The 27645-nt window shown below is 43.6% G+C and overlaps 1 protein-coding gene across 6 annotated transcripts in view; it reads right to left on the bottom strand.

Annotated features, from left to right (window-relative positions):
• Nucleotides 1-27250, bottom strand: part of PRKACA (protein kinase cAMP-activated catalytic subunit alpha) — a 58785-nt gene extending 31535 nt beyond the window's left edge. Inside the window, exon 1 of one of the 6 annotated variants that reach the window (XM_053376338.1) lies at nt 27055-27250. In XM_053376338.1, coding sequence (XP_053232313.1) covers nt 27055-27100 — 46 coding nt within the window. In that variant the 5' untranslated portion in view covers nt 27101-27250. Of the gene's footprint in view, nt 1-5286; nt 5492-14391; nt 14420-14626; nt 14694-25994; nt 26172-26821; nt 26845-27054 lie in introns of those variants that run through there. The other 5 variants (XM_053376342.1, XM_053376337.1, XM_053376341.1 and 2 more) reach the window with 5 other exon arrangements.
• Nucleotides 27251-27645: the final 395 nt, after the last annotated feature.

Raw genomic sequence — 27645 nt, 5'->3', positions numbered from 1 at the left:
CACATCTCTCCATCCCAACGAGGAAGTGGGATCATCACAGTTCAAGGATGCATTCCAGCCAGCAAAAGCACTTGAGGAAGGCGTGAAGCAGGGCTGGTGAGATGCGTGGACTGAGGAGGAGAGGCAAGGGGTTTGAGAGGGTGGTGGCTTCTCAATCTAGCTAATCAATCTTTCTTCTGGCCAAGTTTTGCTACCAATGCTGCTTTGGTCACCATAAAGAATTTGTGTGTGAGAGAGGGGGGAGGTGTGGGGTAGCTTTGATGATATATTTTTATAATAATATACTTAATTATACCCCACCCTTTTTCCTGACAGGACTCAAGGCGGCTTACAGGTTAAAAACAAGAACCACTGATACTCCTGGACATCTCACTGGCTCTTCATACCATCTCTCTTGGTATACTTCTAGATCTGTTATCGGACATGTGATAAGAGATACCACTCTCTTCTAGTTCTTTTTCCACTTGACTGGTTGATTCCAGAAGGTGTTGGAGGATCCTTCTTGTTTCTCATGCTGTTTAACATCTAAATTGCATAGCTGAGGAAAATCATCCAGGAATTTGGAGTCAGGTGCCATCAAAATGCTGAAAACACCTAGTTATTTTTCTCCTTTTAAATCTATTCCAGTGAAGTAGTAGATGTTGTGAGCCACTGCCTGACGGACCAATAAAATGTAGCCCAGTTTAAAAAAGTTTTGTTGGTAGGTGGTACGATGATCAAAGAGTTTGTAATTTGCCCTTTTGCAATACTACTTCCAAGATGAGGTTCAAAACAGGCAATGTTAAGTGCTCAAGTCCTCAACTAGGCAGGCAAATACAGTCCAGGGAAGCTTCTTTAGGAAGTAGCTGACAAAAGTAGATGACAACAGACTGCCCCTCTATTGCTCTGCTTATAAGACCCTAAAGCAAAGCATCAAAATTACAAAATTAAGGCAAGAAGCTCATTGAGAACATCTTCCACTAAGTTATATGTGCAGAATGAAGACATTTTAGATACCGGAGGAGGTACCTTGAGACATATTGCAAGAACAAAAAGTATCAAAGCAGAAAGGAGCAAGCGCAATTTCTGCTGAATTCTTCAGTGCCTTCAAAACAGAATTATGTAATAATTATGAGTGTACAGGTGCAGTCAGAATAATTTAACAGAGCACCCAGAGAAAGAAGGTTGAGCACTCATCTCTCTTTAATCCTGAAGTCTTTATCTCAGCTACAGGTTGCTTTAATACCAGTCTGTCATGTTCTGTAAGAGGCCCAACTACAGGAGAGAGACACTGGTTTTCCACCCTTCAACCACAATGCCCCAGTGGTCTAGAAGATGAAGGACAAAGTAGCTTTGCCAGAGGCCCAGAACACAGTGACCCTAATCAATTTCCCTGGGAATAGATTGAATAGCCAGTCATGTCCCTAACACGGCTGCGCTCAATAGGAAACTGCAGCCGATTCAGGCCAAGAACCAAAATTAGCAGGCAAGCAGTGAGTCAAACAGCACCTCCCACCAGCTATTGTTTAGCACTTGCCCATCAGCTATTGCAGAGCCGAGGGTGCCAGCCCAACTTAGGCTTCAAAGTGGCATTCTATTCCACAATGTTGTAAACTTGCCATAGCATAAGATAGGGAAGGTACAAGGGAAAGGGGGTGGGGAGAGGGAGAGAAAAAGCAGCAAGCCTTCCTACAAAAAGTAAGGATTCTTAACTTCAATGCCTTCTTGCACTGTGATTTAACGAGATAACCATTCAATGCATGTACCAATCACAATTCTCCTGCAACGCTAGATGCACAATTGTCATGAGAATAATATGCAGTCCTTGCATCAACCAGGCCACATGGAGAAGTGGGGTTGCTGCTGCTTTATGCCTTGTCTTCAAGAGAGGCGAACTAATCTTTCAAGTTGTCCTAGAACCTAAAGCACAGTGGGAGAAATCAATATTGTTAAATCAACAGTACCAAGACCTAGGAAGCAAAGGACCAGACCACTTGAACATATTTACACTTGGGAACATAATTCATCTCACTGAATGCGTACATCACAAATCTTGCAGGAATTTCTCATAAACAGCTCTACCTAGCTGCCAACCTTTCCAAGTCTGCACAGGTTTTAACTATGCATCTGACTGTTACTAAGGGAAGGGAATCCCTGGGAATAGAGACAACATGTGTTGCCTAAATTACAAGTCCCTTTGACATCTGCTCTATATAACTGGCATGGGAAGGCTTTGGTGGGCTTTAGAAGACCTGGAGAAGCAACTGGTCGTGCTAACACTAAGCTTGCAGGAGTGATCAACATAGGAAGTCTGCCACGTTTCAGCCAGGAGTACCAATAACTCATAGTCAATCCTTGTTTAAATGAAATTGGCCAGCCAACCTAGCTCTAAGGGCGCAGATGCTTAAGGCCTAAAATTTCACTGACAGATGCACTCTATGCATCTTCCCCAGTGGGTGGATGCCAGGTGGTTGACAAGTAACATACTTGTTTATTGTTGCTTAAGCATTTAGGGTTGCCAAGCTAATATAAGCTCAAAGACAGTCACATTTAAACCTGGATTTGGACAGGGCAAGGTAGGCAAGGAAATCCAGTCAGCAGTTCTGGAGAAGATGACACAAATCTAGAGAACACCTTGTTTGAAAGGACATCTCTGAAAAACAGAAACAATTTTTTCAGTGCTTAGCAGGGTAGACAAAACCCACCCTGATTTAACTAGCATGCTTTCTTTATGAGGATTTAATCAACATGAAATACAGGGATCACTGATAGATCCAGAGAAATCTAATCCTACTGCAGAGTTGCTTAATTAGTTAATTCAAATGAAACTATGCAGGAAGCTAAATAGCCACCAATCATTCATGACGTTACCCTGTATTTTTATGCTCTAGGCCAGGGGTGGGCTGAAGATACTCTACTAACAGATCCCCAAGGGGTTTATAGTAGATTATTAAAAAACTAAAGATTAGAAATCCTTGCCAATGGCAGCAACAAAATGACCCCCTACTGTCTTACATTATACTGTTGAAATGAACTGCTCCAATTGGCTTGTCAACTTTGGAAACATTGGAGAAGATCGGAAGCACTTCACATTTCCCAAGTGCTCTGATCTTGAAATAAATAAAAAAACCAAAAGAAGACAAAGCTGATGGCAGATGCGCATTACAGGTAATGGCCTTGCTGTGTGTTAGATTGGGTGGATTGGCTGATGCAAAGGGACCAGCTCTGCAGTGACCTTCTGGTCCTCAGCAAGCCAGAGAGTTGTGCAGTGTTAGCTGGAGTTCTGATTTATTATCTGCCTGGCTAAGAAGAGGCAGGGTGTTGTGTGGTGAGCACCCTCTCTGGAGCAGGCTGAACTCTGGCAAAAGCCTGGGGTTCCTCACAAGAGGGTTCAAGGCAACTGAACATGATAACGAATCAGCAGCTAGTGCAAATCATGTAGAATCAGCATTCATATACATTAATTACAGATTCAAAGTGCCTTGCATTCTGGCAGCAACTAACTAAGGTTTCCAAACACTTTTGAAAGGCAGTCCCACATAAACAGTTACAGCACTGTCATCTGAAGGTCACTAGAGGAATGACTGTGGCAAGATTCCCCTGTGTCAGGGAGGATGATAGCTGTTGCACCTGGTGATACCGGGAAAAGGCACCCCTCACCACCTGAAGAAACAGGACCCAGATCAAGAAGCACCCACAAACTAAGCACCTGCACTTTCACACTTTCCACCCAGAACAGGCTGCAAAACCAATCTCATATCACATGGTCCAACTACCAACAGTACCTCTTCTGTCTGAATTATGTTTCCCCTCATTGCACCCTATCCAATCCATCACAGATATCAGACAGCGATTCAGCCTTTCAACTATCTTACAGGAACAAATGAAAATGAGAGAGAGGTGGCTGTCATCTGCATACTGATGACTCCCCAGCCAAAATCTACAAATGACCTCTGTCAGCAGTTTCATGTAGATGCTGAACAGAATCTACATGTGTATTGTATATGCTAAATAGTTCCAAAATGTTCTGCTGGTGGTTTTGAACACTTTCCTTCATGTGCAACACACTCAGATGCAGCATGGAGGAGGTGTCAATGCCAAAAGATTAAAGGGGCCAAAGAAGAATCTGGCATCAGATGTTCTACAAGCTTCTATTTTAGACCAAGCAGCATTGCCAAAACATTGTGACAGTTTTGTTTAAACATACTTGAGGATCCAAGAAAACACTGCATTCACTCCCTTTTGCCTTAGATGAAGGAGTAATGTGTGGTCCAGACAGAACAACAGAAGACCTACCATCTATTTACAACCCATCACCCTAGAGGTAGACAACACCACGACTTAAGATACAGCCAGTGACAGAAATAGAATATGACATCACACCAACTCAACAACAAAAGCTACAATCCTGACTGGTAGTGGCAGCAAAGAGGAAAAAGCAACAATCATCAGCCCATGACTTTCACTCACATCACTCTGTCAACCTCAGACTGAAATTCCCTATGTCAACAACTCTGACCACACATTTTAACCAAAACAGCTAAAGTGACAACATCCGTTGGAGAGGCTGGAGGAAAAACTGTCAAAATGGGAAGAAAGTTTTGAAACACACACGGGCAAAGAGAATTTGCTTCTTAATAATGACCTTTGCCAACAACTTCCCAAAAAGTTGCAATTCTCCCCCCAAAATGTGGGAGAACATCCAGGAACGCTCCAGCTATCCTTTCTCTAGCTCAGGGATGGGGAACTTGGGCCCCCCCAATGTTACTAGACTACAACTCACATCATCCCTTCCTATTGGCTATTTGGGCCAGGGTTGATAGAAGCAGAAGCCCAACGACTTTGGGAGAGTCACAGGCTCCCCACCTCTACTCTGTGCAATAGACACTTGCAAAGTTAGAGCTTGTAAAGATGATTCAGCAGCATCCGGCTTCAACAGCTTGATAACAAATAGTAAGAAGTTGCAGTGGGCTTTTGAGAACCGATGGGGCTTCTCTAAGGCCAAAATCAAAGCCACACACCAAACAGCTGTGGCCTCATTAAAGTTGAGCACCCTAAACTTTAGCTTAGCCTGAGGAAAGAGGTAGTCAACAGTCATAGCCAGAATGGCTGTCAGAGCTAAGGCTATAGCCACTTGCGGGCTTCTCTGAAAAATATCAGAGCCCTATTTCAAATTTCAGTTACACACTTAACCACAAGCATACGCACGCACCAAGAGGCACAGAACAGCAGCAGTTCTGGAGCAGAGCCTCGGGGGAACCCACCGATTCTGGCACCCCTGGAAACCGTGCTCCCTTGTCAACTCACTCTGCTCATTCCAGGCTGCCGTGTGCTCAGATTCATAGGCTGCCTCCCCAACATTCGGTGCCCCAGCATCACTCCGTGGCCCCCAGTAAAAGATCCGCCCTGCCAGACTCTCCAGTTTCTGTAGCGCCGACATCTTACACCCTTTGTCCTTGCTGGAGTTTTGAGAGTTCACCTCAGCTCCATGGCTCATGTTTCTCTTTTATTTTATCACCGGTTCTTTTCCTCTGCCCCAGCTCTGCTCTCGGAGCAAACGCAGCCACGCAGCTCAGTCAGGATCCAGGAGGGCACTCTCTTCAGTCATTGCTATTTGCCAACAGGTAGAGGCAGCGGCACTGCTTTTCCTGTCCCGCCACAGGAAGAGAGGGGTAAAGGCAGCAACTGGAGAACAGACACAGTCCCAGATTCAGCAGAGCTCTTAACATTCCCCTCCAACTGATTCATACAGGCATTTGGCTTGAGCCGACTGCTCTCGACTTCCATCAAACCCACCTCCCTGGACCATAGCATTCATGTCAGTTCAGCAACCAGTCTGGGGCAGCCATCCATATCAGGTTTTCCCAAGCCCCCACGCTAAGACTCAGAAAGGCTCCAAGACAGTTCATTCCATATTCTCTCTGTTTAGAAAGAAATACAGGGAGCCTGGTCACTTACACAGCTGATCAGAGGGTGAACAGCAGGCAGATTTGATTAATACAGAGGGAGGAAGGCCTGCCAGATCAGCAGTAGCAAGGGCTATGCAATGAGGCTTAAAATAGCTCACAAATTCTCCGAATCTCTTTTGCCCTCAGGGCTGAAGGTAGGGCAAATAAGGAAATTGTCAGGTAGGGAAGCCCTATTATCTTCCAAAATGAAGTGATTCTTTAACAGAAAGAAGAAACAATTCAAGGAGAGAGGGATCATAGAATTGTAGAGTTGGAAGGAACCAAGATGTTCAGATAACTTGATGAAACTAGAGCACGCCAAAGCAATCCTCTGATGCTGTAGATGGAATAAGACAAGGTGTGGCCGTCCAAAACTCAAAGTAGGAGCTCATTCAAGCCCATATCCCCTTGGATGCTCCATGTTCTGGAGATAGAAATCACTCTTTCTAAACACTAATACAACATTCCAAGGGTGAACATTCATTTGCAGAATGGCAGTCCTCATAACTTCTGGATTCTATTGCTAAGCAGCCCCCAAAAGCTCATATTCTCTGAATGAAGCAAAAGATTACTGCACAGTCCAGAGTGTGTGGATAAACATGGGAAGAGAAACCAGAAATCTTGCTTTGTCCTCTCAAGGTTAAGAAGCCTTTCTTAGGCAAGGCCATCCAGAACAGAGAAGAATGGAGGTAAGGAAAAGGAAAGAAGAAAAAATACAGGGCGACGTCTCTTCCTCATAGGACTGCTTGCCAAAGAGCTCTAAAAATATTAGATGTCACAGTGGACCTCCAAAGAACAACCAAGTCATAAGGGACAGGAAGGAGTTATTGCTTTAGCCCCCCAAAGCTACGCAGGACGTAAGTGACCAACCGGCCAACCAAGTGCATCCACAGAAAAAGCTGGGTCCAAAACTGGAAGCTGAATTCGGAGTCGCCTTCCCACATACTCTGAGGACTACGGGGTTCAGTTTCCATATCGCTGTTTCCAGACGACAGCCTTGTTCTCTACGCCTTCAGCACAGATCCAGACTCAGGCTGCATAGTTCATTCTGCCTGTGCTGCAACTCTCCATTGTCCCTCAAAGCAGAGCTGGCTCTTGATTCAGAGGCTGTCTGCAGGGCAAGCAGAGCAAGCAGAGTGGCAGGGTAGCTTGCGGTATTGTTTCAGGAAAAGCCCCAAAGGAACAGCCTTGAAGTGGGAAGAAGAAGAGAAGAGGCTGGGCATGGTGCCAGCTTTGTACAAAGTCCTTAAAGGAACAGGCTACCAACTTTGCATCTTCTGCACTAATGTTCAGCAAAACATGCACACAAAGGTTGTCCACGAGGAAACTGCCCTCCACCATTGTCCATTCTCTCTGCTGAAACTGTTGAGATGCACCAGCTTAAGGACTGAAACTCTGAACTATTAACTAAGAATGCAAAGAGGATCCCTTTGCTGCTCTGCATTTTATAAAGTTCAGAAAGCCTCTCTGCAGGCCAACACTTTATCATCATTCAGATCACAAAGCAAGAACATAGTCACTTCCTCTGAGATCAGTCAGATTTGACTACTGCCAAAGAGAGCTTACTGAACTAGGTAGACTAATGATGCACCCAGGAAGAACAACTTCTCACATGGCTGGAAAATGCTTCAAACAGAGGATTAAGCATGCCATTTCTGGAAATCCAAACAATTATTCTAGACCCGACTTACAGAAAAGACAAAAGTTCACAACAACTACTGCTCATACTGCAAATCCGTTGGGTGCATGTTAACGCATCTCTAGCAGAAAAACAAAGGAAATAATGAGACTCTTCTTCACAGTACTACAATTCAGCTGAATCAATCCAGATCAAATACATCAATGTGATATGTAGCAGAAGTAGAACAAACAATTTCCTTCCTAGTCTGATTTGTAGGCAGTAGTAGAAACCAAGTACTTAGAGCAGGGTAGACCTACTAACTGCAGACAAGTTGCCAGGTTTCCAAGCTCTCAAGAAGTTAGGAATCTTAATTTGTGGCATTAAAAAACAAACAGGTTCTCACCTTTGAAGACACAGAAAGGGTTAAACATTGTGCAGGTGAGGCGTCATTAGATCAGGTGATTTATTTTTATTTTTTTGTCATCCCAGGAGGCAAATCTCTGACGGGTTCAGCACAAAAGCTTAAAATATTTTTTAATGAGCATGCTGGAATAAATGCAACAGCCACAGCGGCAGAAAGCAATGGTTGTGTAAGACATGGAATGGCACACCAAGAGGACAGGTGGAAGAGTCCTTGAGGTGCTCTGCCCTCCTCAGCAATTTCCGTGCCTCTGACTTAGCAGGGTTACCCTTCAACACTACAAGCAGATATGCAACCAGATGAAGAAGACCTACTGTATTTTTCCATGTATAAGACTAGGTTTCCCCCCCTAAAAAATAATGTCAAAAATTAGGGGGTGTCTTATACTGTACACGGATACATCTCTCCCCCCCCCCATTTTCTTAAATCTGAGTCCCTCAAAATAGGGGGCATCTTATACATGGGGGCGTCTTATAGACGGAAAAATACTGTAACTGGAAAGGGTAAGTGAATGGACAGTTTGGGATGACAGCAAGTGGTCTGTACAAGTAAATTCTGTACCCATAATACCTTTACCATAATACTGCTACATCAAAGTTCTCATCAGATTTTGTCAATTGTGCAAAGGGAAGAAAGGTGCTGTATCCTACCTCCAGGATCAGAGGTGGCACACCTCTGTATACCAGTTGCTGGAGTGCACATATCCTACCTTCTCCCAATATCTGGTATCTGGTTGGCCATGGTGGGAAACAAGATGCTAAATCATATCAGCTTTTGATTGGATCCAGCAGGGCTCTTCTTATATCATTAACTACTTGGGGGTCAACCCCTGCCTCCCCCAATTTGGCAGAACTTTTATAGCGTAATATAAACTACCAACTAAAGGACAATTAATGCCTTCTTAATTACACACATTTTGAAGCCCAAAGAGAACATTTAGATGCTGGTACAGATAGATGTGCCATTAAAATTAGGGCCGTACAAGATGCCTTTCACACAGTTAGCAATTGCATTTATGGCCTTTTTAAAAAAGGAACTTAGTAGGCACAGGGATTCAGTATGAATTGGCAGGAGAACAGGGAGCTTTAACCTCTTACTGCTGTTGCAATCCTTATCTGGATTGGCAGTTCCACACCTGCCATTTGCAGTGGAAGAAAAGCTTCCAGATTACACATGGACAAGTTTTCAGTTGCTCAGAGGTGGCCACTGGCAAGCAAAATTCTGGATACTACTTCATAGACTCTGAACATGGGGTAAACTTGTCCTGGGGCAATGCACCTTGGGAACAAGCAAAATCATACTGTGCTACCATCAGCTTTCTTAGAAATGGAACACATCTTTCTTTTGAAGTCTGAATATATCACCTCATCACTGTATATCTTTCAAATGTACCAAATTGATATGTAATGGAACCAATTTTCTCATTATGTAAACTCAATACCATAATGTACTTCGTGGCATCCTCTTCCAACTGCACCTACTGGACTGTCACAACACTCTTTAGAACTGGATCTCAGAACTTGCGAGTGAGATGCAAAAGCCCCCCCCCCCCTTTTCAGAAAGGAAAGTGAATATTTGGGACTTGAGGATATTTCAGACTTTTCTTTCTTGGCACACTCTGCCAGCAGATTCTTTTGACAGAGCTCTTTCTGTTCTTTGCTACCTTACAATGAACCCAATTTCGTATGTCAGATATTGGGAGTGTATAATCGGTTAAGCTGACTCCCTGGGAACTTGGGTCACCCTAATTGGCTGAAAGAATCATCTGGTACGATACGACTCCCTGCCATTCCGAGCAGCCTGGAATACTTCACTAAGAATGAAAGTGGTTAGAAACATGAAGCTCCAACACAGAAGCTACAGACGAAACACTGAGGAATGCTTCTCAGTTAAAACACGCCAGGCAATATTATTTAATTTGACATATTTAACACTGCCTCTTAACCAGAATGATTCATAAGAGGGCTCACAATGTGCAAGTCATGCATTAAAGCCACAGTAAAGAGCAATAGGTAGCAAATAAAAATCAGATAACAACCTGCATCAGAATTAGTTAAAACAAAGATGGTTGGGGAAGCTGAATCTTTTAATTTCTGCTAACAGGCTGTGGTTAACTACTGGCCATTCCTTTCCCTACATTTCAGTAATTGCTGGTGGTGTAAACTGATGTAAATCAATTAGGTAGCACCGACCACCTGAATTTTTGATGTGGGAGTTGTACCACTCTCCAGATAGAGTGAGATATGCAACAATTAGTGCTTTTAGAGGGCGGGCTTCTGCACATTTGTCATTATTTATAAAACACTAGTAGATGGAGTCCTCCATTAATTGGCAAGCACAAAAAATAAGTGGTTACCAATGGAGGTTGCAGAAATGGCAAGAGCAGAAACATGCTTATACGTGCTGTGCACATTATTATACTTAACTAAAATATGAAAGTCAGCTATGTCCCTTTAGTTCATTATCCATTCCCAGCACTTTAACAAGTTTGCTGCCGAGAGCCACAGTTTTCACCATAAAATCCTCCAGTTATATTTGCCTGCATAGTTCCTGTCATATATATTTTCATAAACAAGTCTTAAATCACACCTGAAAACTTTAATGAGAGAAAGGAAGAATTGGTGAATAGTCTTTGTTTTTAAAACAAATGCAATAAAGCATTGCAATAATGTTTTAAAAATGGCTTCTGAATTCAAAATTCCAAACCACTACCAAATAATGAGTTATGATCATTGTTTAGAAACTACTGGCAGAGTCTTATCCTGATGTTTGCAACATCAGCATATCAATGTTTAGAATGAGACATCAAGAGATATACCATCAAGCCAAAGAGCAACACTTTAGAATTGGAGCACCACACTTACAGAGTTCCATACCCGCTAATGTAACATGATATCAGGGTTTGCATAGTTAATGCAAGCTTGCCAGTAAGCCCACGCTACTCAGGAAAGCTAGGGCTTTGTCTGTGTGAAGTCTCCAAACAGCCTTTTTTTATTTTATAAATGTCAGAATTTTAATTCCCTCCCCTCCTCCATTTGCTGGCAGCAATGTAATCAAGAGGTATTCTGTGAAAAATAAGGGCCTCTAAGACTCATCCAAGACAAGGTACAGAACAATATTGAGCTACAACTATCCTGATAGGAGATCACAAAGGGTGGTGATCCCATTACACAGCTTCCCCACAAAAAAGGCAAAACTTCACAGCAACATCCTTTTTCTTCTTCCACAAGTCTGAACCCCACAATGAGGATATCACACATTCTCATGCACGTTTTCCACAGTCAGGCTGGACAAGTTGATTTCATTCTCAATACAGCTGGCAGGTATAAAGCATAAAATAGTAGTATTGTCAACCGGCAGCTAAATTCACCAATGCTGTCCATCCTTCTGACTGTCCCCTGTTCCAAAATGCTGAACCCTAAAGCAAGGGTGAGGGACTACAACTCCTATCTTAGCCAACCACTGGTCATGCTGACTGCAGCAGATGGGAATCCAACAAAAGCTGGTAGACCAGAAATCAACTTGACCTAAACACTTTGTGTAAAAAAACAGTATGGCTCTGTGCAATATGGTGACCTCTACACAACAAGTACAAGTCAGAATAAGCTGCACCTTAGGAACTCACACATCTACATGTAATGGGGCCTGGATGTATATTGTTTTCACAATGTGTATACACACACATATGTGTGTGTGTGTCCCCCCCCCACTTCCTATAGATAGTGCTTTAGATATGAAGAAGAGCAAGAAAAGACATGGCCATTATGTTTGCTGGCTGATCAGCTGAAATCCATTCCTCTCTCAAAGTGGCTCCTTACTCTGTGAACAGGATTGCAAAGGAGAGAATGAAGATACCAATATAGCTCTTGCAACAATCAGTTGGGATTTGAAAGTGATCCTTCTTTGCAGCCTCAACCTTACATGGCTTTGTAAAGTTTATCTAGATGTAAACTGGAAGATTTATCTACATGTTAAGGATTTCTCATTGCATCAAGCAGGCTTACTTCCAAAGTACACATTGTTAGGATCTGACGGTTTGCGATATTTTAGCACCTCGCTACACATAATGCATTGCTAATGAGTGTTCCACTTTCTGAAACCTTATTCCTTTATATGTACTTCACACCCTCCCCCACCATATACCGTAGCTCTAAAGCCACAGGTTTGCTCTCAAGAGGCACATGTATGTGCTAAGAGCTTTGCAAAAGGAGATCTCCGACAACATGACTATTTTCTGGCATAGTAACACATATTACAACTCCAACATTAACACTTCCACACATTCTAGCACACTGAGGCAACTTCTGAGATCACCTGCGTCTCTTATGCTCGTGTCTTTTGTGATTAATGCAGAAACAGATAATCTTATCTGCAAAAGGTATCATCAACCATTTTCTCTTTTCCAAACCCAGTAATAACTGAACAAAGAGCACAGAGCACAAATGGTACACTTTGCCAACAATTACAAGTGACATACACACCCCATGGTTTTTCTCATTAATTGGTAACAAGAGATGCTCGAATCATACATTCTGAAACTGGCAAACCAATCAGCATTATACCGTCTTTAGAAACCGTGTGCAACACCCCCCTCTGGTGGCTGGACCACAGGGAATGGTGCTGGGCCACATCTCTCTCTCAAAACTCTTTTCTGTGGCCAAGTGTCCCTTGAACTTTTCCATTCATCTGAAGTACTTTGCAGATGGTGGATCAGATCACGAACTGGAAGCAGCACAGTTGGAATTAAGTAATGCGTCTCAACCTGTTACCTCTCAACCTATGTTAAAAAGAATAAAGAGTAAGCACTGAAGGGTGCATAAAGCCTTCCACTCAGCACTCTATTCATACGTTGGCTGTTGGAAGCTGAATGCACACCAAGCCAAGCAATACAGCTGCATCACAAGATACCCATTCATTTGAAGTGAACCCCGGTGAGTCTGCTTCTGAAAGCAAACAAGTACATCACATGGAAAGTTACATGAGTGGGTCACATATACTCTACTGCAGTTAAGCCTGTAAAAGCAAAATTCAGTTAGCTGGTGACTCTTCCAGGTAATGATCATCTGCTACAAACAATACAAGTATGACTGACTGGTGACCCCAGTTAAAGATTTTCAGTATGGCCCTGATGCTGAACAAAATCAAGAATTTTGCTTGTGTGATCTTTTGGGTTCTCTCCTGGCCATTAAAAAATAAATAAATCTCCACACTGCACAACCATAGCAAAGGAGCTGAGATTAAGATGTATAACAAAAAGAAAAAACTTATGAAAGTCTGACTTTCCAGAAGTATTCCACCTTTATATAATTTTGTTTGCTTTGTTTTTTCTTTGCACACATCCTAAACAAAACTCACTAGAAGACAAAATGGATTCCTTTTTCAAGAGTAACAGCACTTTCCCTATTTTCACTGCTTGCATCTTAAACGATCTACTCCTTCATTTATATAACCTTCACGCATTCCCAAGATTCCCATTCCAGTCTGCCAAAGACACCACTAACATTATTTTCCATTCTAGAAAAGCCTAACTCTACATTACACACATCATCCGAACAGAGCTCAAACTTCACAGCCTACTTCTGCATAGTACCAGAGTACTACTTTCGCTATATGGAGAATTAGCAAAGTATTCTATGCTTAACATAAGAAAAACTGAACTTCTCCAGTTCCCCCCAATTCTTAGAAAAGGCATCCCTCTCAACAGCATTTTAACTATAACACACCTACCTCTTTGTAGCATCTCAATATGAAGTTTGGGTTTCAATCAGCACATTTATGTACCATCACAATTTAATCAATAAGCTCCGGGACCATCAACCGGCCCTAACAAATAATGCTCTCCCTTAATAATTCAACATAGGAATCCAAAGTGTGGACATTCCCTCTGTTAGCCACTTGCCACACTCCACTCTAAAGAACTCAGTCCCACAGTAACCACAGATTTTTAGGGCCTTGTACAAACTGTCCCAACAGAAATAAAACTCCTCTCCCTCAAGGAACGTAAACCTGAATTACTACCAGTTCTGACCTGCCACAGTGCAAACCTGCAAGAGGCCAAGATAGGGAAAGGTAACCAGATGGGATTATGTTAAGTTAGACCGAACAGCATGTTATAATCAAAGGGCCTACCTTTTCTTAAATTATCAGCCTGCAGAAGCCAAATGGTACAGCTAAGTACATCAAAGCCATTCTTCACCTTCCCAAGTCCCTTGATTGGGCCCAAACAGAAGCCACCTCACATTAAGAGTGGGAAATCTCTCTACTTCTCAGCTCTTCCCCTCCCTCCCCTGCAGTGAAGACCGGGGCAGCCTGTCCCTAGACAAAGCCACAACACCACCTCCTTGGACCCCCGAGAGGGCTGGCATCATAGACTCCGAGCCTCTTCTCCTCCCTGGGCTACCCAGCCTATTACTCCCCCTCACCTCCGACCTCCATCTTGCCAGTCTGGAATGTGGCTTCTCTTCACCTATGGCTCCCCAGAAGGCCCAATCCATACTACCGCTTTGCCAGCTCTCTGGGAGACCAGCTCCAAGGGGCAGAGAGAGAAAGGGGGTGGAGTGAAACAGCCCGCTTAAAAGACCTAAAGCCAGACCCTGTAAAGAACAAGAGTAAGGATCAAACCCTTCCGAGGCCCAGGAGCCTGCCTTTGGCACATACTTTTAAGAAACGCAAGCGGAGCACATCAGGCCCTGGGCCTGCCTGGTCTGATCTCCAGTGATCTCCTGTAGAACTGGGAGGGCGTGGCCAGAGCAGAACCCTCAGCACACAGGCCTGCTGCCCCACGCCCAATTGGCTGTTTCGCTTCGTTCAAGTTTGTATAACAAATCAAAACTAGGTGACTGAACACAGTTGTAGTAGTAGTAGTAGTAGTAATAATAATAATAATAATAATTTATTATTCATATCCTGTCCATCTGGCTGGGTTTCCCCAGCCACTCTGGGAAGCTCCCAACAGAATATTAAAAACACGATAAAAGATCAAACACTAAAAACTTCCCTAAACAAGGCTGCCTTCAGATGTCTTCTAAACGTGAGAGAATTGTTTATTTCCTTGACATGTGATGAGAAGGTGTTCCACAGGGCAGGCGCCACTACCAAGAAGGCGCTCTGCCTGGTTTCCTGTAACCTTACTTCTTGCAGTGAGGGAACTGACAGAAGGTCCTCGAAGCTGGACCTCAGTGTCCAGTCTGAACAATGGGGGTGGAGACGCTCCTTCAGGTATACTTCAGTTATAATGGCCCTCCGTACTCCCCAACTTCACCAGCTTCCGGGCAGTGGACTAGGGGGACTAGGCTAGTCCCCTAAATGTTCCCGGTAAATTAAGAGTATTAAAGCATTCAAGTCTGGTGCCTCCTCCTCAAAGCCCAGGAGACTTCTGCGCCCCCCCCCCCAGCAACCATCCTCACAAGGTGGTGTTTCTGATCCAAAGTGTTCCCCTACAAAAAAATGTCACTGCACGTCACTGCTTCCGTGTTTAGAATTCATGTCTTTATAAAACTCATTCTTCTTTTAGTTTTTCTCTACAGGATTCTCTTATGTTGTTCCATCAGGGTATGGGAGCCGCCATCCACAGCAAGGTCATCTTCTCCAGCTGAAGTACAAAGAAGTATGCATGGCCACAACACCCAGTTTTGTAGAGATGCAGTGGATAACATTATTTTGTAGACCCTTTTCACTAGTGTAGGAAATAAATGGCCACCAGATGGCACAAAAAGCATCCATTTTTTCCCTTTTCGTTCAGCACCATTAAACTACAGTATATGTTATTGTGTCAGCTATAGCTAAACTCCACACTATGTTTGGGCAATGGACAGTGTAGTGTAATGGTTAGAATGTCCAGGCTACAGAAACCTAAGCTCAAACCCCCATTCAGCCATGAAGCTTGATGAGTGACCTTGGGCTAGTGACCAAGTTGTTGTGAAGATAACAGGGAGGGCTGGGTAAAGAAAGGAGGACCGTGTACATTGTTTTGAGCTCCTTAGAGAAGTAGAATATAAATGTAATAAATAAATACAACAGCAAAGCTCTTAATGGGGGTCGATTACTGACAATATATTACACCCGTTTTCAAACATTTGCATGCATTCCCAGTGTGCTTCTAAGCACACATCAAAGTATATTTTTGATATTTAAAGCCCTGAACCAAAGTTATCAGAGGCATACCACCACTATTATGTGCATGGGGACACTGGAAAAGCAATGCTTAACAGTTCCCTTGTTTGTGGCAGGAGGATGAGGGGAACGCTTTGGAACACTATTCCTAAGGAATGCATTTAATGAACTCTTGCATCAGCTTTCAAAAGTATAATGTTTAAGATCCTTTTAGGAGGGTGTTTGGGTTAGAGGCATGTCCAATGGTTGCATTTTCTCTTTTCTCTTTGCTCTTAATGATTTGTGTTTTCTTTTTCTTTTTTTGTAGTTTCCAATCTTCCATGTACGAGAAATTCATCAGGAAAGAGCCAAAACCCAATCACTGTATCGTGCTACAATAAGGCTCTGGCCTGTAAGTCTTATCTAACCTGATCAATACAATTATTAGCCATTACTCCTTTGCAAAAACGTTACAAGTGGAATGGCTCACAACACAATCCCACACTTGAACCACAGGGCAACAGAAGGTTAAACTTCAAGTTTGTTCTCCTAACTAGAATTGCCAGAAAACATTCTACAGGCCAGGCACTGATAGTCTTAAATGCATCATGGCTGAAGAACGTGCCTGATCTGGTCTGTGGATGCCCAAACCACTCTCCTATTCCTGCCAAAACTACAAATGCACTAATTTGTAATACTCCCTTACTTATCCACCAAGGTTTACAGCATGCTACAAGTTAGCAAGAGGCAGCAGTCACTCAAGCCAGCTTGTCATTGTCATTTAGACAGCTTCTGTCTCCATTTAAACATAATAGGGTTCTCTTGAGCAATATGTCCAATGTTTTCCCCCCTTTTTTTGTAATTTAGTAGACAGACCCCTTTACAATCTTTGGTCTGAAATCACCTCTTGATTAACCTACTAACAAACAGAACAGGTTGATCAGGAAACGAATCATTCTGGTCAAGGATTTCAGTACTCAGGGTCAATGCTCAGTTTTACACATTAAAACTGGAAGGGAAGGGAAGTTGCTACTGCAGCCACCAGGTTTTAAACAATCATGAGAATATAATTAAGTAACATCATATACCGGTACATTTGTCTTCCTCTGCATCCTAAAGAAGCTAGGAACAAGCATTTCTCACCTCCTTTACACCCCTTTCAAAGAAACCTAACAAAAATCAAACTGGTAGATGTTTGCTACCAGAAAATATAACAGTTAACAGTTATTGGGTGCTCTTGCCTGCAGTGCAATTTAAGCTGGTCCAAAAATTTGACCAGAATGTTTTAGGGGTGTCCTGGACCACTTTGGGGTTATCCATAGAGCCTGGTATGGGCCTCAAACCTTATGCTTGACCCCTCTGCTTTAGTTGGCACTGTGAATCAAACAGTTATAGAGAAAGGCTCACAGAGTCACCAAGTCAAGGCATTGCTAATTGTACATGAACCTCTACAGTGACCCACAGCAGCATATGAGAAAATAAGCAAGCTGGATCTTCTTGAAATTTCAGTTTATTTTGCTGCCTTCCCAATTCAAAAGCCAGCAACAAGGGCAGGGGCTAAGAGATATAGAAAGCAACTCCAGGAAATGTTCCATGTTTCTGTTCCATAATAATAAAATGCATTTTAAAAGATAATCTAAAATACTTGGAGCAAGTAACAAATCAGGATAAGATCTAGGTGATATAAGAATAAGAAGAGTTCTGCTGGATCAGACCAAAGACCTATCTAGTCCAGCATCCTATTCTCAAAGGGGCCACTCAGACCTACGGGAAGTCAACAACCAGGTCATGATCACAACAGCACTTTCTCCCCTTGTGCTTCCCGACAAACAGTATTCAGAAGCACATCACCTCTGACACGTGAGATTATACACAGCCACCATGACCAGGAGCCTTAAAGATGGTGACCATCACAACATTTGTGACAGCATGTAGTTTAACTATGCCCTGCATGAAGATATACTTCCTTTTGTGTGCCCTGGTACTTCCAACATTCAACATCTAGTTCTATTTTTATGAAGGGGAGGAAAACGTCTCTATCAACTTTCTCCACATCGTACTGCTAGATCAGTCTACAGATAGATACAGATTGTGGAAATTTGATGGACGCTCCCTCTGCACCAAGACCACAAGGCAACAGGATGAGGTCCATGCCTGAGAAAAAAAGAGAATAGGAGCTTGGCATGGAGGCAGTGGAAGAGTCAAGCGTGTCTTTTAGGCAGTCAACCCAGGAGAAAGGGAGCATGAAGCTAGTAGCACAAAGACCAAAAACATTTCCCAAATCAGAAGCAGGACTTATAAACTGCATAACTGCACCCCATTGCCAACCCTCTCATTTTACACCTCTCCCACACCCAACCCCTCACAACTGGCTCAACCCCCACCCACAAGATTGCCAAAAAAAACCAAAGAAACTTCCCCCTATCTCCCTACTTCTGCTTCATTTGCAGATTTCCTTCTGGCAGCAGCAGGGAGAAGGCCTCTTCATTCTCCTGCCCCGCTGCCTTTGCAGATGGTAACAGAGGGAGCTCAGCAAGGCCTGCCTGGGTGGCCAACTCTGCCAGGTTTACCTGCCTGGGCCGCTAACCTGTTTCCTCATCACACACACTTATTGTGGCAGCAATGACAGAGAGCATGTAGGAAGGCTTGCCTGGGGTGCCCACCTGCCCATTTCACTGGTCTGCTTGCTTGCGCTGCAGGCCTGAGCTGCTGGCTTTCTTTCTTCCCTCCACCCCAGGATGGCAGTGGCAACAACAGTGGGAGCACAGGAAGGCCTGCCTGTGGTTTGTGAATGCCTGTACACTTGTCTGCGTGATAAGGGATGAGTGCAAATATAGTACAGTGAGATGTGGCAGGTTGTTGCATTTACTGATCCTCGGAAATTACCCACCTGGTGACTAACCTGTCTGCAACACTTGAGAAAGCAACACAGAATCTTGGAGGAAGTGACAAGGAGAACAGCACTTAAGGGTTTGGGCTATCAAATCTTTTTCCCAGAAGGAGCTCCTTAGCCCCTTAACGGCAGCAATCCAAACAGAAATTAAGCAGGTGACTCCAGCAAGATTCTGTTGTTGGATACCCGCTTGTCACAGTCATTAAAGACATAGGAATCCTGCCAGAAACACGTGCTGACTACCCTACACAGGAGAATGAAATGGGCAGCACTTTGCTTTTAAGATGCTTCAAGCAACTTAAGAGCTGGCTAATATCTAAATGCTATGTATTATGAAGTATTCACACACTAAAAAACCCCAATTAAGTGTGAAATCATCCCTGGATTCTACAAAGGAATGTACAAAAGGTTGCTCAGCGTTCATACTCCAGTTTGTTAAGGCAGTAAATTACTCTTTAAACACATTTTAAACCAGCCATCTTGATTGCAAAAAGAGTGGATTTTTACACTGATCAATGAGTGCTTACAGGTGCAGCAGGGACCCAATTCATTTCAGCAATTTGAATTCTGACTTACGGGGTTGAAGATCATTCATGATCTACACATGGTGGACACATTGAAACAGCTACATGCACCTATGCACATGGCAAGGAACGGCCTTGGTTGACTCCCCAGATGTGTATATGCTATGAAACAGATGCTTAAGACACTTCAAAATTATGTAGCAAAAGTACTACCACTTGAACCTTTACTCTGTGAAGTATGAAGCGTCCCCGGCACTGTGCTACTCATACAAATGAACAGTTGTTGCTTCCTTATTAGCCTTTACCTACCATACCACCTCTTCACAGAAAATAACCACCCTTGGCATATTTGCCACCCCACCCTTCAGCTCCAAAGCGCACAAAACTTTCAAAGTCCATTATTGGCTTTGTAAGCTCAGGTTTGACCTCATTTTACCAAAAGTTCCTGCTAGTTTACTCTGATCTTTAATAGAGTTCCAATTTCTCATCTTAATCATCAGTGCGAGCTCACACTTTTAACCTACCAAGAACCCTAAAACATCTGGGATACCATGCACATCAAACTCTTTCTTGAAGACAGCTTCAGTCACATAACTGGGAGAACCTAATGAGGAGAGCAAGAACTGCTGGGGCCTGTTCGGAACCTTGGAAGAACGGAGTGCCAATTACATGGGCAAGGAAACAGTTTCATATTTTTATAGTGTACACAGATAAAGGTTTCTTACATTTTCCTCTCCTGTCTGCATCTTCTGAAGAAACTTCTTACAGTAATCACAGCTTACTCCTAACACCTTTCCCCAACTCCAGGGAGTTCTTTTGCTACTTGCTGCGGTTACAGCCAGCAGTGGATTTGATTTGTTGGCTGATGTGAAATTATCTCTGGTTTTATAATTTGTTTTATTGTCACTTGAAGCTTGCAGCAGGCCCCGGAGGCCCTTTTGAGGGTGAGAAGACATATAAGTAAACAAAATTTAACCACAAAACCAATGAATATTCTCTAAGTTTTAGTATGTTTTCTTCACCCAAACTGCAGGCTTCCTAGAAGCAAAAGAAGTTTTTGGTGTTGTTGTTTTTTTAAATCAGATTAACACATGCTGATAGGGGTTTTTTTCTCTGGGTCGGAAGCCCCAACTCCCTCCACTTTATATATGGTAGAGAGATCATAGGCAAATCATATCACTTTCACAAAAGCCAAGTCACAAATCTGCAGAGTGAGATGAACCAACTCAATTTCTAATACCAGTTAGATTTTAAGCCTTTGCCAACCTGGTGCCCTCCAGATGTTTGGGGCTACAATTCACAACAGCTTCTGCCAGTATAGCCAATGCTGGAAGCTATAGTTCGAAATATCTGGAGGGCACCAGGTTAGAAAAAAGCTGCTTTAAACAACTAAGCTGTCAATCAGCAGTTCTGCCTTTGGTGTAGTTGTGCAGAACGAACAGGAAAGCGCAGCTTTTAAAAGGGGGCTTAGATTTCCCCAGACTAGAAGTTAAGGAACCTACTTTTAATATAGTCCCATCAGTGTTGATGGCAATGAACAGAATAATGAGCAGAAAACAGATCCCAGCCCCAAGGAACTTACAGCCTAACAGAAAGATGAGAGAGAGACGGAAGAGGAAACCTACCTTTAACTGTGGACATACCTCATGGCTGCTTGTACTGCCCTCTGCAGTCCCCAGTGCCTGCCCTGGAGGCCCCTTGGAACAGCATAGCAGATGCAGGAGGAAGTAGGAATTTACAAAAAAATAATAATCACCTCTCCCACTTTCTGATCAAATAAAGCAGACTCCTCCATTGCCCCAGAGGCTGAACTGGATACAACCCTGTTTATTGGAAGCCCAGATGATCTACGTCTGCCACTGTCTGCCAGCAGAAATGTTTCTGAATCACAATTACTATTATCTGTACTGTATTAACAGACTGCACCAAAAACATATGGCTTTGTGATTGGAGAAACTAAGATGCAACTAGATTCAGGTAGGTAGCCATGTTGGTCTGACGCAGTCGAAATAAATAAAAAATTAAAAAATAATCCAGTAGCACCTTAGAAACCAACTAAGTTTGTTCTGGGTATAAGCTTTCGTGTGCATCCACACTTCTTCAGATACCAAGAAGTGTGCATGCACACAAAAGCTTATACCCAGAACAAACTTAGTTGGTCTCTAAGGTACTACTGAACTATTTTTTAAGATGCAACTGAAAGAGTTCAGTTTACCAATCCATGGGTTCTCCGTACATTTCATTTATATTTACTTACCATACCAACAGCGTGTCAGCCACAGCTTTGATACCTATATAGCCACATTTTCTTTGACCAAAAAACTGACAAGCGTTTTGGACCAGAATACCTCAAGGACTGTCTGTAAGTAACCCCTATTGCACTCCAATCAACATCTGAGAGCCGTCTCAGGAAGCCAAGTCAACTCACGTTTGGCAGGTGGCTACAAACAGAAGGCCTATTTGCATTTTTCCAGATCTGTTGGCTAGCCTATTAAAATCCATTTATCATTTGCACTGAATGATTACTTCAGATAGGTGAAGCTGACAGGAATTGGGGTCCAACAATATATGGATGTTCACACCTAAAGCACCTCTGTTTTAAACAGACAGTTGCAGAGCTGGAAAGGACCTCCATGTAATGTTGCACAATCCCTACTCAGTCACCAAGTTCCCTGGGCTTGGCACTGCCTCTCAACTTAAACCTACCTCACAAGGTTGTTGTGAGGACAAACTGAGAAGGGGAAGAACCAGGTACTCCACCTTGAACTTATTGGAGGAAAGGTAGGATGTAGCAGTTGTTATCTAGTTTCAACTTTAAAGCCGCCAATGAAAGAGAATCACAATAATTAAGTCGTCAGGTTTTTTTAAAAAGGCTACATAAATACAAGAATTGTTCCCCTTCTGAGTTCATTGGAGTAGGCAGGAAGTTTACTTGACCCATCTATCTTCCAGAAATTCCATAATAGACATTTTACACAGAGCCTAGCAGCCAAGCCACAGGCACCTGGATGTCCCATTTAATAAAAAGAAACAGTGCTTCTATTAAGTGCACTTCACATAAAAGCTTCACATACATTATATTGGATTAATTGTTTAATTAAAGCTGTGCTCCGTTTAATTGAAGTCGTGCTTTGTTTTCCTTTTTAATCCTGCCAAAAATGAGAGCTGGGAGTAAAATTTATCAGCACAGTTTCTTTGTGGATCAAACAACAAATCTGCAAAGAAGTTCCATGCATCAGCAATAGAGGCACAGGTCTAATGTTGCGTCTGCTCCTCAGATCTGTTGAAAGCAACAAAAGGGGACAGATTGGACTAGAAAGCTGCAAGGGAGCCCACCTCCAACTACTGCACATATACCAGGAGAGCTGCAGGCAGAGGCAGATGCAAGTATTCCTTAAAAATCCCACTACTTAAACCTTACTGCTTGGGTATCATGTGGATAGTGTGCTAAAGTTCCTATTTAACAACTAATAATTACTATTTGTTCCCTTTAAATTTCTTTCAGTTTCTAACTTGATTACTCTCTGCAGAGAATAATGGTCCACAGAGCATATTTCTACAACAAGCAAGTGTTCAGAAGCCTTCAAGTTTTTTTTACTTAATGGAGCTCATATAATGCATGCTGTTACTTTAGAAAATAGCCTTTGTAATATTTTATAACTGCCAATAAATCATTTGTTGCAAAGGCTAGGAAATAGCTTTTTGACTAGATGACAACTAAGGGATTGGATCTTCTGGACAGAACCCAGAAGGGACCTACAACTAATTAGAAACACAAAATTTCCCCCTTGGTACCCACTCTTGAAAAAAGAGCATTTTAGAGCTAGTATCTGAACTTTCACCAGTTTCCTCAAGAAATGTCGTTATTGAGCTGCGTTTCCAAGTGATGCCCAAAACAGTCTTGGATGGCGACTACAAGGTCTTGTATAGAGACTTTGTATTTATGGTCAGGTGGGAGACATCACTCCTTATCTGTTAGCCTGCCCCTTATAGAGAGGGCCAAGAGATGGCTTTCTGAAACCTTTGTTCACACAAGCAAACAGGCACACACTGTTGTTTCTTTTGAGTGCCAATAATAGCTCCATAACATGCAGAATGGCCCTCTATACACTGGCTGCAAAAAATAAAATAATAATAATAATCAGGAAAAAGGAGTTAAGATAAAATTGCTATAAATTGTGGTGGTGCTTCAGATGTGTAATCTGAAATCAAGCTGGATTTGAGTTTGTTGGTGTATCTGGGAACTTGTCTTCCTTACATTATGGATGCTGGTAAATTGGATTTTTAAAAGGCAAAATATTAGAATTGGAGGTCTGAGAGAGATATAAGGGAAACTGTGTGTTTCAGGAACTTGGCAGTCTTTTTGTATTATGAATATTTGTTCTGTATTTTTGCATTAATACTATCATGGGCTTTGGCTACAAGCATCAATTTATGAACTTGAACTTTATTAGATGACATGCATGCATGTATGTTAAATCTGATGATCAGGCTAAAGTTTTGAAGGATGTTTAGAATTCAATCACAACTACTCAAGACAATTTTAAGGAAAGTGTCCTTAAATTTTCCCTATCTTGACTTAACAAACTCCCCTTCCAAGTACCATGATCACAATAGAAGGACAAGGTATACATTTACCTAAATAAAAATAACTTAACGAGTCAGAACTATGCATGTCCTGAGATTCCACATACTCAAATATGGTGTAGTATTTGGACTGCTGATAAATCCACGTTTTAAATATATAACAGTAGGTTTCAGTCCTTCAGTTAATATTTACAAATGTGCTTTTGAAAGAACCAGTGATCATCGAAGCCATGCACAAGTACCTATGAATCTTGCACTTCATGTTACCCTATGTCACTCATTTACCTGTGCTTCCCTTCCAGGATATATTCTAAATTCCACAAAATAATATAAACATATTTAGAATCAAACATAGACATATTTCTCCAAGATAAGTGTATCTGCACAAAATATTAATTTGCACAACTTATTTTTTATACACAATGTTGAGTTCTCTTTCTTTGGCAATAGCTATCTTTGTGGTTAATAAAAACAGTATAAATCAGGCTTTTACTGTTCAGGAAGTCCAAAATATTGGTCCATCTCATTCTTACTACAGAGTCCCTAAATTCCTGGATACTGTTTTTTTAATGTATTTTTTATTAAAGGTTTCTTGGTTTACAAAAGTATGTGCAATGTCTCTTTTTTCAAGTTACATTTTCTACAGATCAGTTTCATTTGTTGCAACATTAGTGTTACATTGGGAAGAAAAGGGGGGAAGAGGTGGAGGGGGCAATGGAGGGTGGGGGTGGGGTCGGGTGGCAATGTTTCTATTTAACTTAATGTATGTGTGGGGTTTTGTGTCAGCATCGCTTGTGTGGTTTCTCTTTACTATTCGCTTGTGTTCCTCTGGTGGTGAGAGAGGTTGGGGTTGCCCTAGGGTGTGGTTGGTTGGTTGTGATTGGCTGTGGTGAACTTTGTTTTCATGTATGAGTGGGGTGGGTGTTTTTGGATCAGGTTGGCTGTTGGTGGATTCTTGTCGTTGTCTTGTTGGGCAATCCCTGGATACTGTTAACAGCTGACAAATGAATGAAGTGCTGAGAACAATGAATACATTAAAACACTGTAAGGCAGTGATGCAGGGGTAGGAATTTGTACACTTGCTATGTGCCCTGCCCTTTCCTCTTTCTACAGTGATCATTACAAACCACAGATATAATCCTGCCATACTGCTACTAAGTGTAATAATCTCTTTGGGAAAAGGTCAGCCTCAGTCTAAACAGTGATGGGATTTTGATCACAGAATAAAACAAGCTGGGAAGGGAAGAGAGTAAAAATGGACAAGAAGTCAAGGTTCCTGAATCCTATCCACAACTCTGGGAAGGGATTTAGTAGTACATGCTGGGTCCACATGGAGCAGAAGTCTGAGAGCTCTCTTATAACCTTCTGTGCCAAGCCCTGGCACTTCCTTTGCAATTTTCATACATTTCCCCCCTATACCTTCTCTGTCTTCTGAGGGAGCCTTTAAGGATGGAGAATTCCATGTTCAAAGAACAGTACTAGCACCTAGAAAACCTGAGTTCTGCAGTGTAAATTTGATTCACATTTTTTATCTGTAACTGAGCCCAAGCCCAGCTGTTAAAGATGCTGGTATACAAAACAAGGTTGTGAGATGCATTGGTCCTAAAGAAAAATGACCTGAACTCTCCAGTGCAGAAGAAAAGGCTGAGTTTTGCACACCCACTGCTTGGATGCAATGTGGCAGGTAAAACTCATACTTAATTGAACAGGCTTGCATGCCACAAGCTCCCAAAGAAGACAGGTAAAATGAAAGAACCCCAAAGGGGTGTGTGTGTGTAGTTTTAAATAGTTTTCATGAGGTCCTATTCCAGCATTAATTCTTTGACTGTTCTGCAAGTCTGCCGCCAGCTACAAAATCCTGCCTTCCACTTCCTCGAAAGCAATCCAAGCAGACTTCTCTGTTTTCCATCTAGGTACGCTACAAACATACTTCCTGCTTTGTTGCTAGTCTTTCCATCTGAGGCCCTGCCTGACCAGTTTGCAGTTCCATTCTGCAGCTTCCTTTGGGGGGTGGGGCGTAGCGGACACATCCGTCTGTCTCTGCTGAATTAAGTAGCCTTCCATTTGTGTTTTAACAGGGCGAGCTGTCTATTGAACAGGAACCTGTCATACCTGCCTAAAAGCAATAGCAAAGTGTTAGCTTCATTGCACATATTCGGTACCAGCCACTGTTAACTAAGCAGCTTCAGATAAAAGAGAAAATGCTACGCTTCGTATTTAAATCTGTTTGATATATTTGGGGAGGATAACTAACCTACAAGTTACAGACAAAGTCAACACAAACTGGTTTTTAGCGCACAGGCACGACCAGAGGCAGTGTTGCCAGAGGTAGAAAACAACCCCAGCTCGCTAATTATTATTTTTTAACCCGTTTTTCCATGCTAGAAACCCCCTTCACCGAATAAACACACACGTGGACCCAAATCGGACAAAGCATTAAAAGTAATGCTCATGGGAGGGGAAGGCGAACGCGAAGAATGGGTTGTGCTGGGAAGCCAGGACAAGGGGATTCACTCCATGTGGAGGCAGCGAACTCGCAGGCTCCCAGGGGAGGAGGCAGGGCGGGGGCGCCGGAGAGCGCGGCAGGCAGACCGGCCGGATCGGCCCCAAAGTCCCCCGGCAGCACCGGCCAGCCAGGTGTCCCACAAACGAGGCACGGAGGGGCCGGCCGCCACCCCCCACTCCGGATAAGCCTGGCACGGCAGGCTGAGGCAAAGGCCTGGCTGGGGAAACACCCCCCCTCCCGGCCCTGGGTACCTGGTGTGAAGGCAGGGTGGGCAAGGCGGTGTCCTGCCCCGCGAGCGGGCTTCACGGGCGGCGCCGCCCCCGCTGCTCCTCCACTCTCCGGAACCGGCTGCCCGCAAACCCCAGAACACTCCCCGCTCCGGGAGGGAAGAGGGAGGTCCGGCGCCAGTTCCTGCCTCGGCTTCTCCCAGACTGCGGCCCCCGCTCCCCACACCCGGCTTCCTCCCGCCGCCGCGCGCACTCACCGCTCTCAATCTCGCCGCCCTTCTTGGCCGTGGCCGCGTTGCCCATGGCCAGGCGGGGGCCGGGCTGGGGCTTGGGCTGGGCCCGCGGGGAGGGGGCGCTCTCCCCGCTCGCTCGGTGCAGGCGGCAGGAGGCTCCGGCTGGGCCCAGCCAGGCCCAATCCCCCCCTCCCCTGCCAGACCGGGGTCGCCTCCGCCCCCTTCTCCCCTGGCGGCAGTAGCAGCGGCGGCGGCGCCACCTCCCCGCGCGTGCGCCATTGGCTAGCCTGCGCGGCTGCCGCCAGCCGATTGGTCCCGTCGCCGAAGCCCCGGTCGCAATTGGCCCGCGGACCGTGACGGCTTCCTCTCGCGCGCCCGCCCTCCTTCTTGCGCAAAAAGTGTCGGGTTGAAGCCGAAGGCTTCTACCGGCTTCTGTGATTGGCTAACGGAAGATTTAGAGTCCCACCCTTCTGGTGTGGATCCGCTAATTGGCTAGGCCGGGAGATGGGGGCTCAGGGTGCTATTATTAGAATATTTAGATTTTCCTAATTCCGAAGAATGTCCATTGTAAAAGAAGGAGGAGGAGCAGCAGTAAAACGCGTCTCCGGAGGAAGC

The sequence above is a fragment of the Podarcis raffonei genome, chromosome 2 (genome assembly GCF_027172205.1).
Source record: "Podarcis raffonei isolate rPodRaf1 chromosome 2, rPodRaf1.pri, whole genome shotgun sequence".
Taxonomy (NCBI): Eukaryota; Metazoa; Chordata; class Lepidosauria; order Squamata; family Lacertidae; genus Podarcis; species Podarcis raffonei.
The sequence above is the reverse complement of the archived record's forward strand: the minus strand, read 5'-3'. Positions and strand labels throughout refer to the sequence as shown.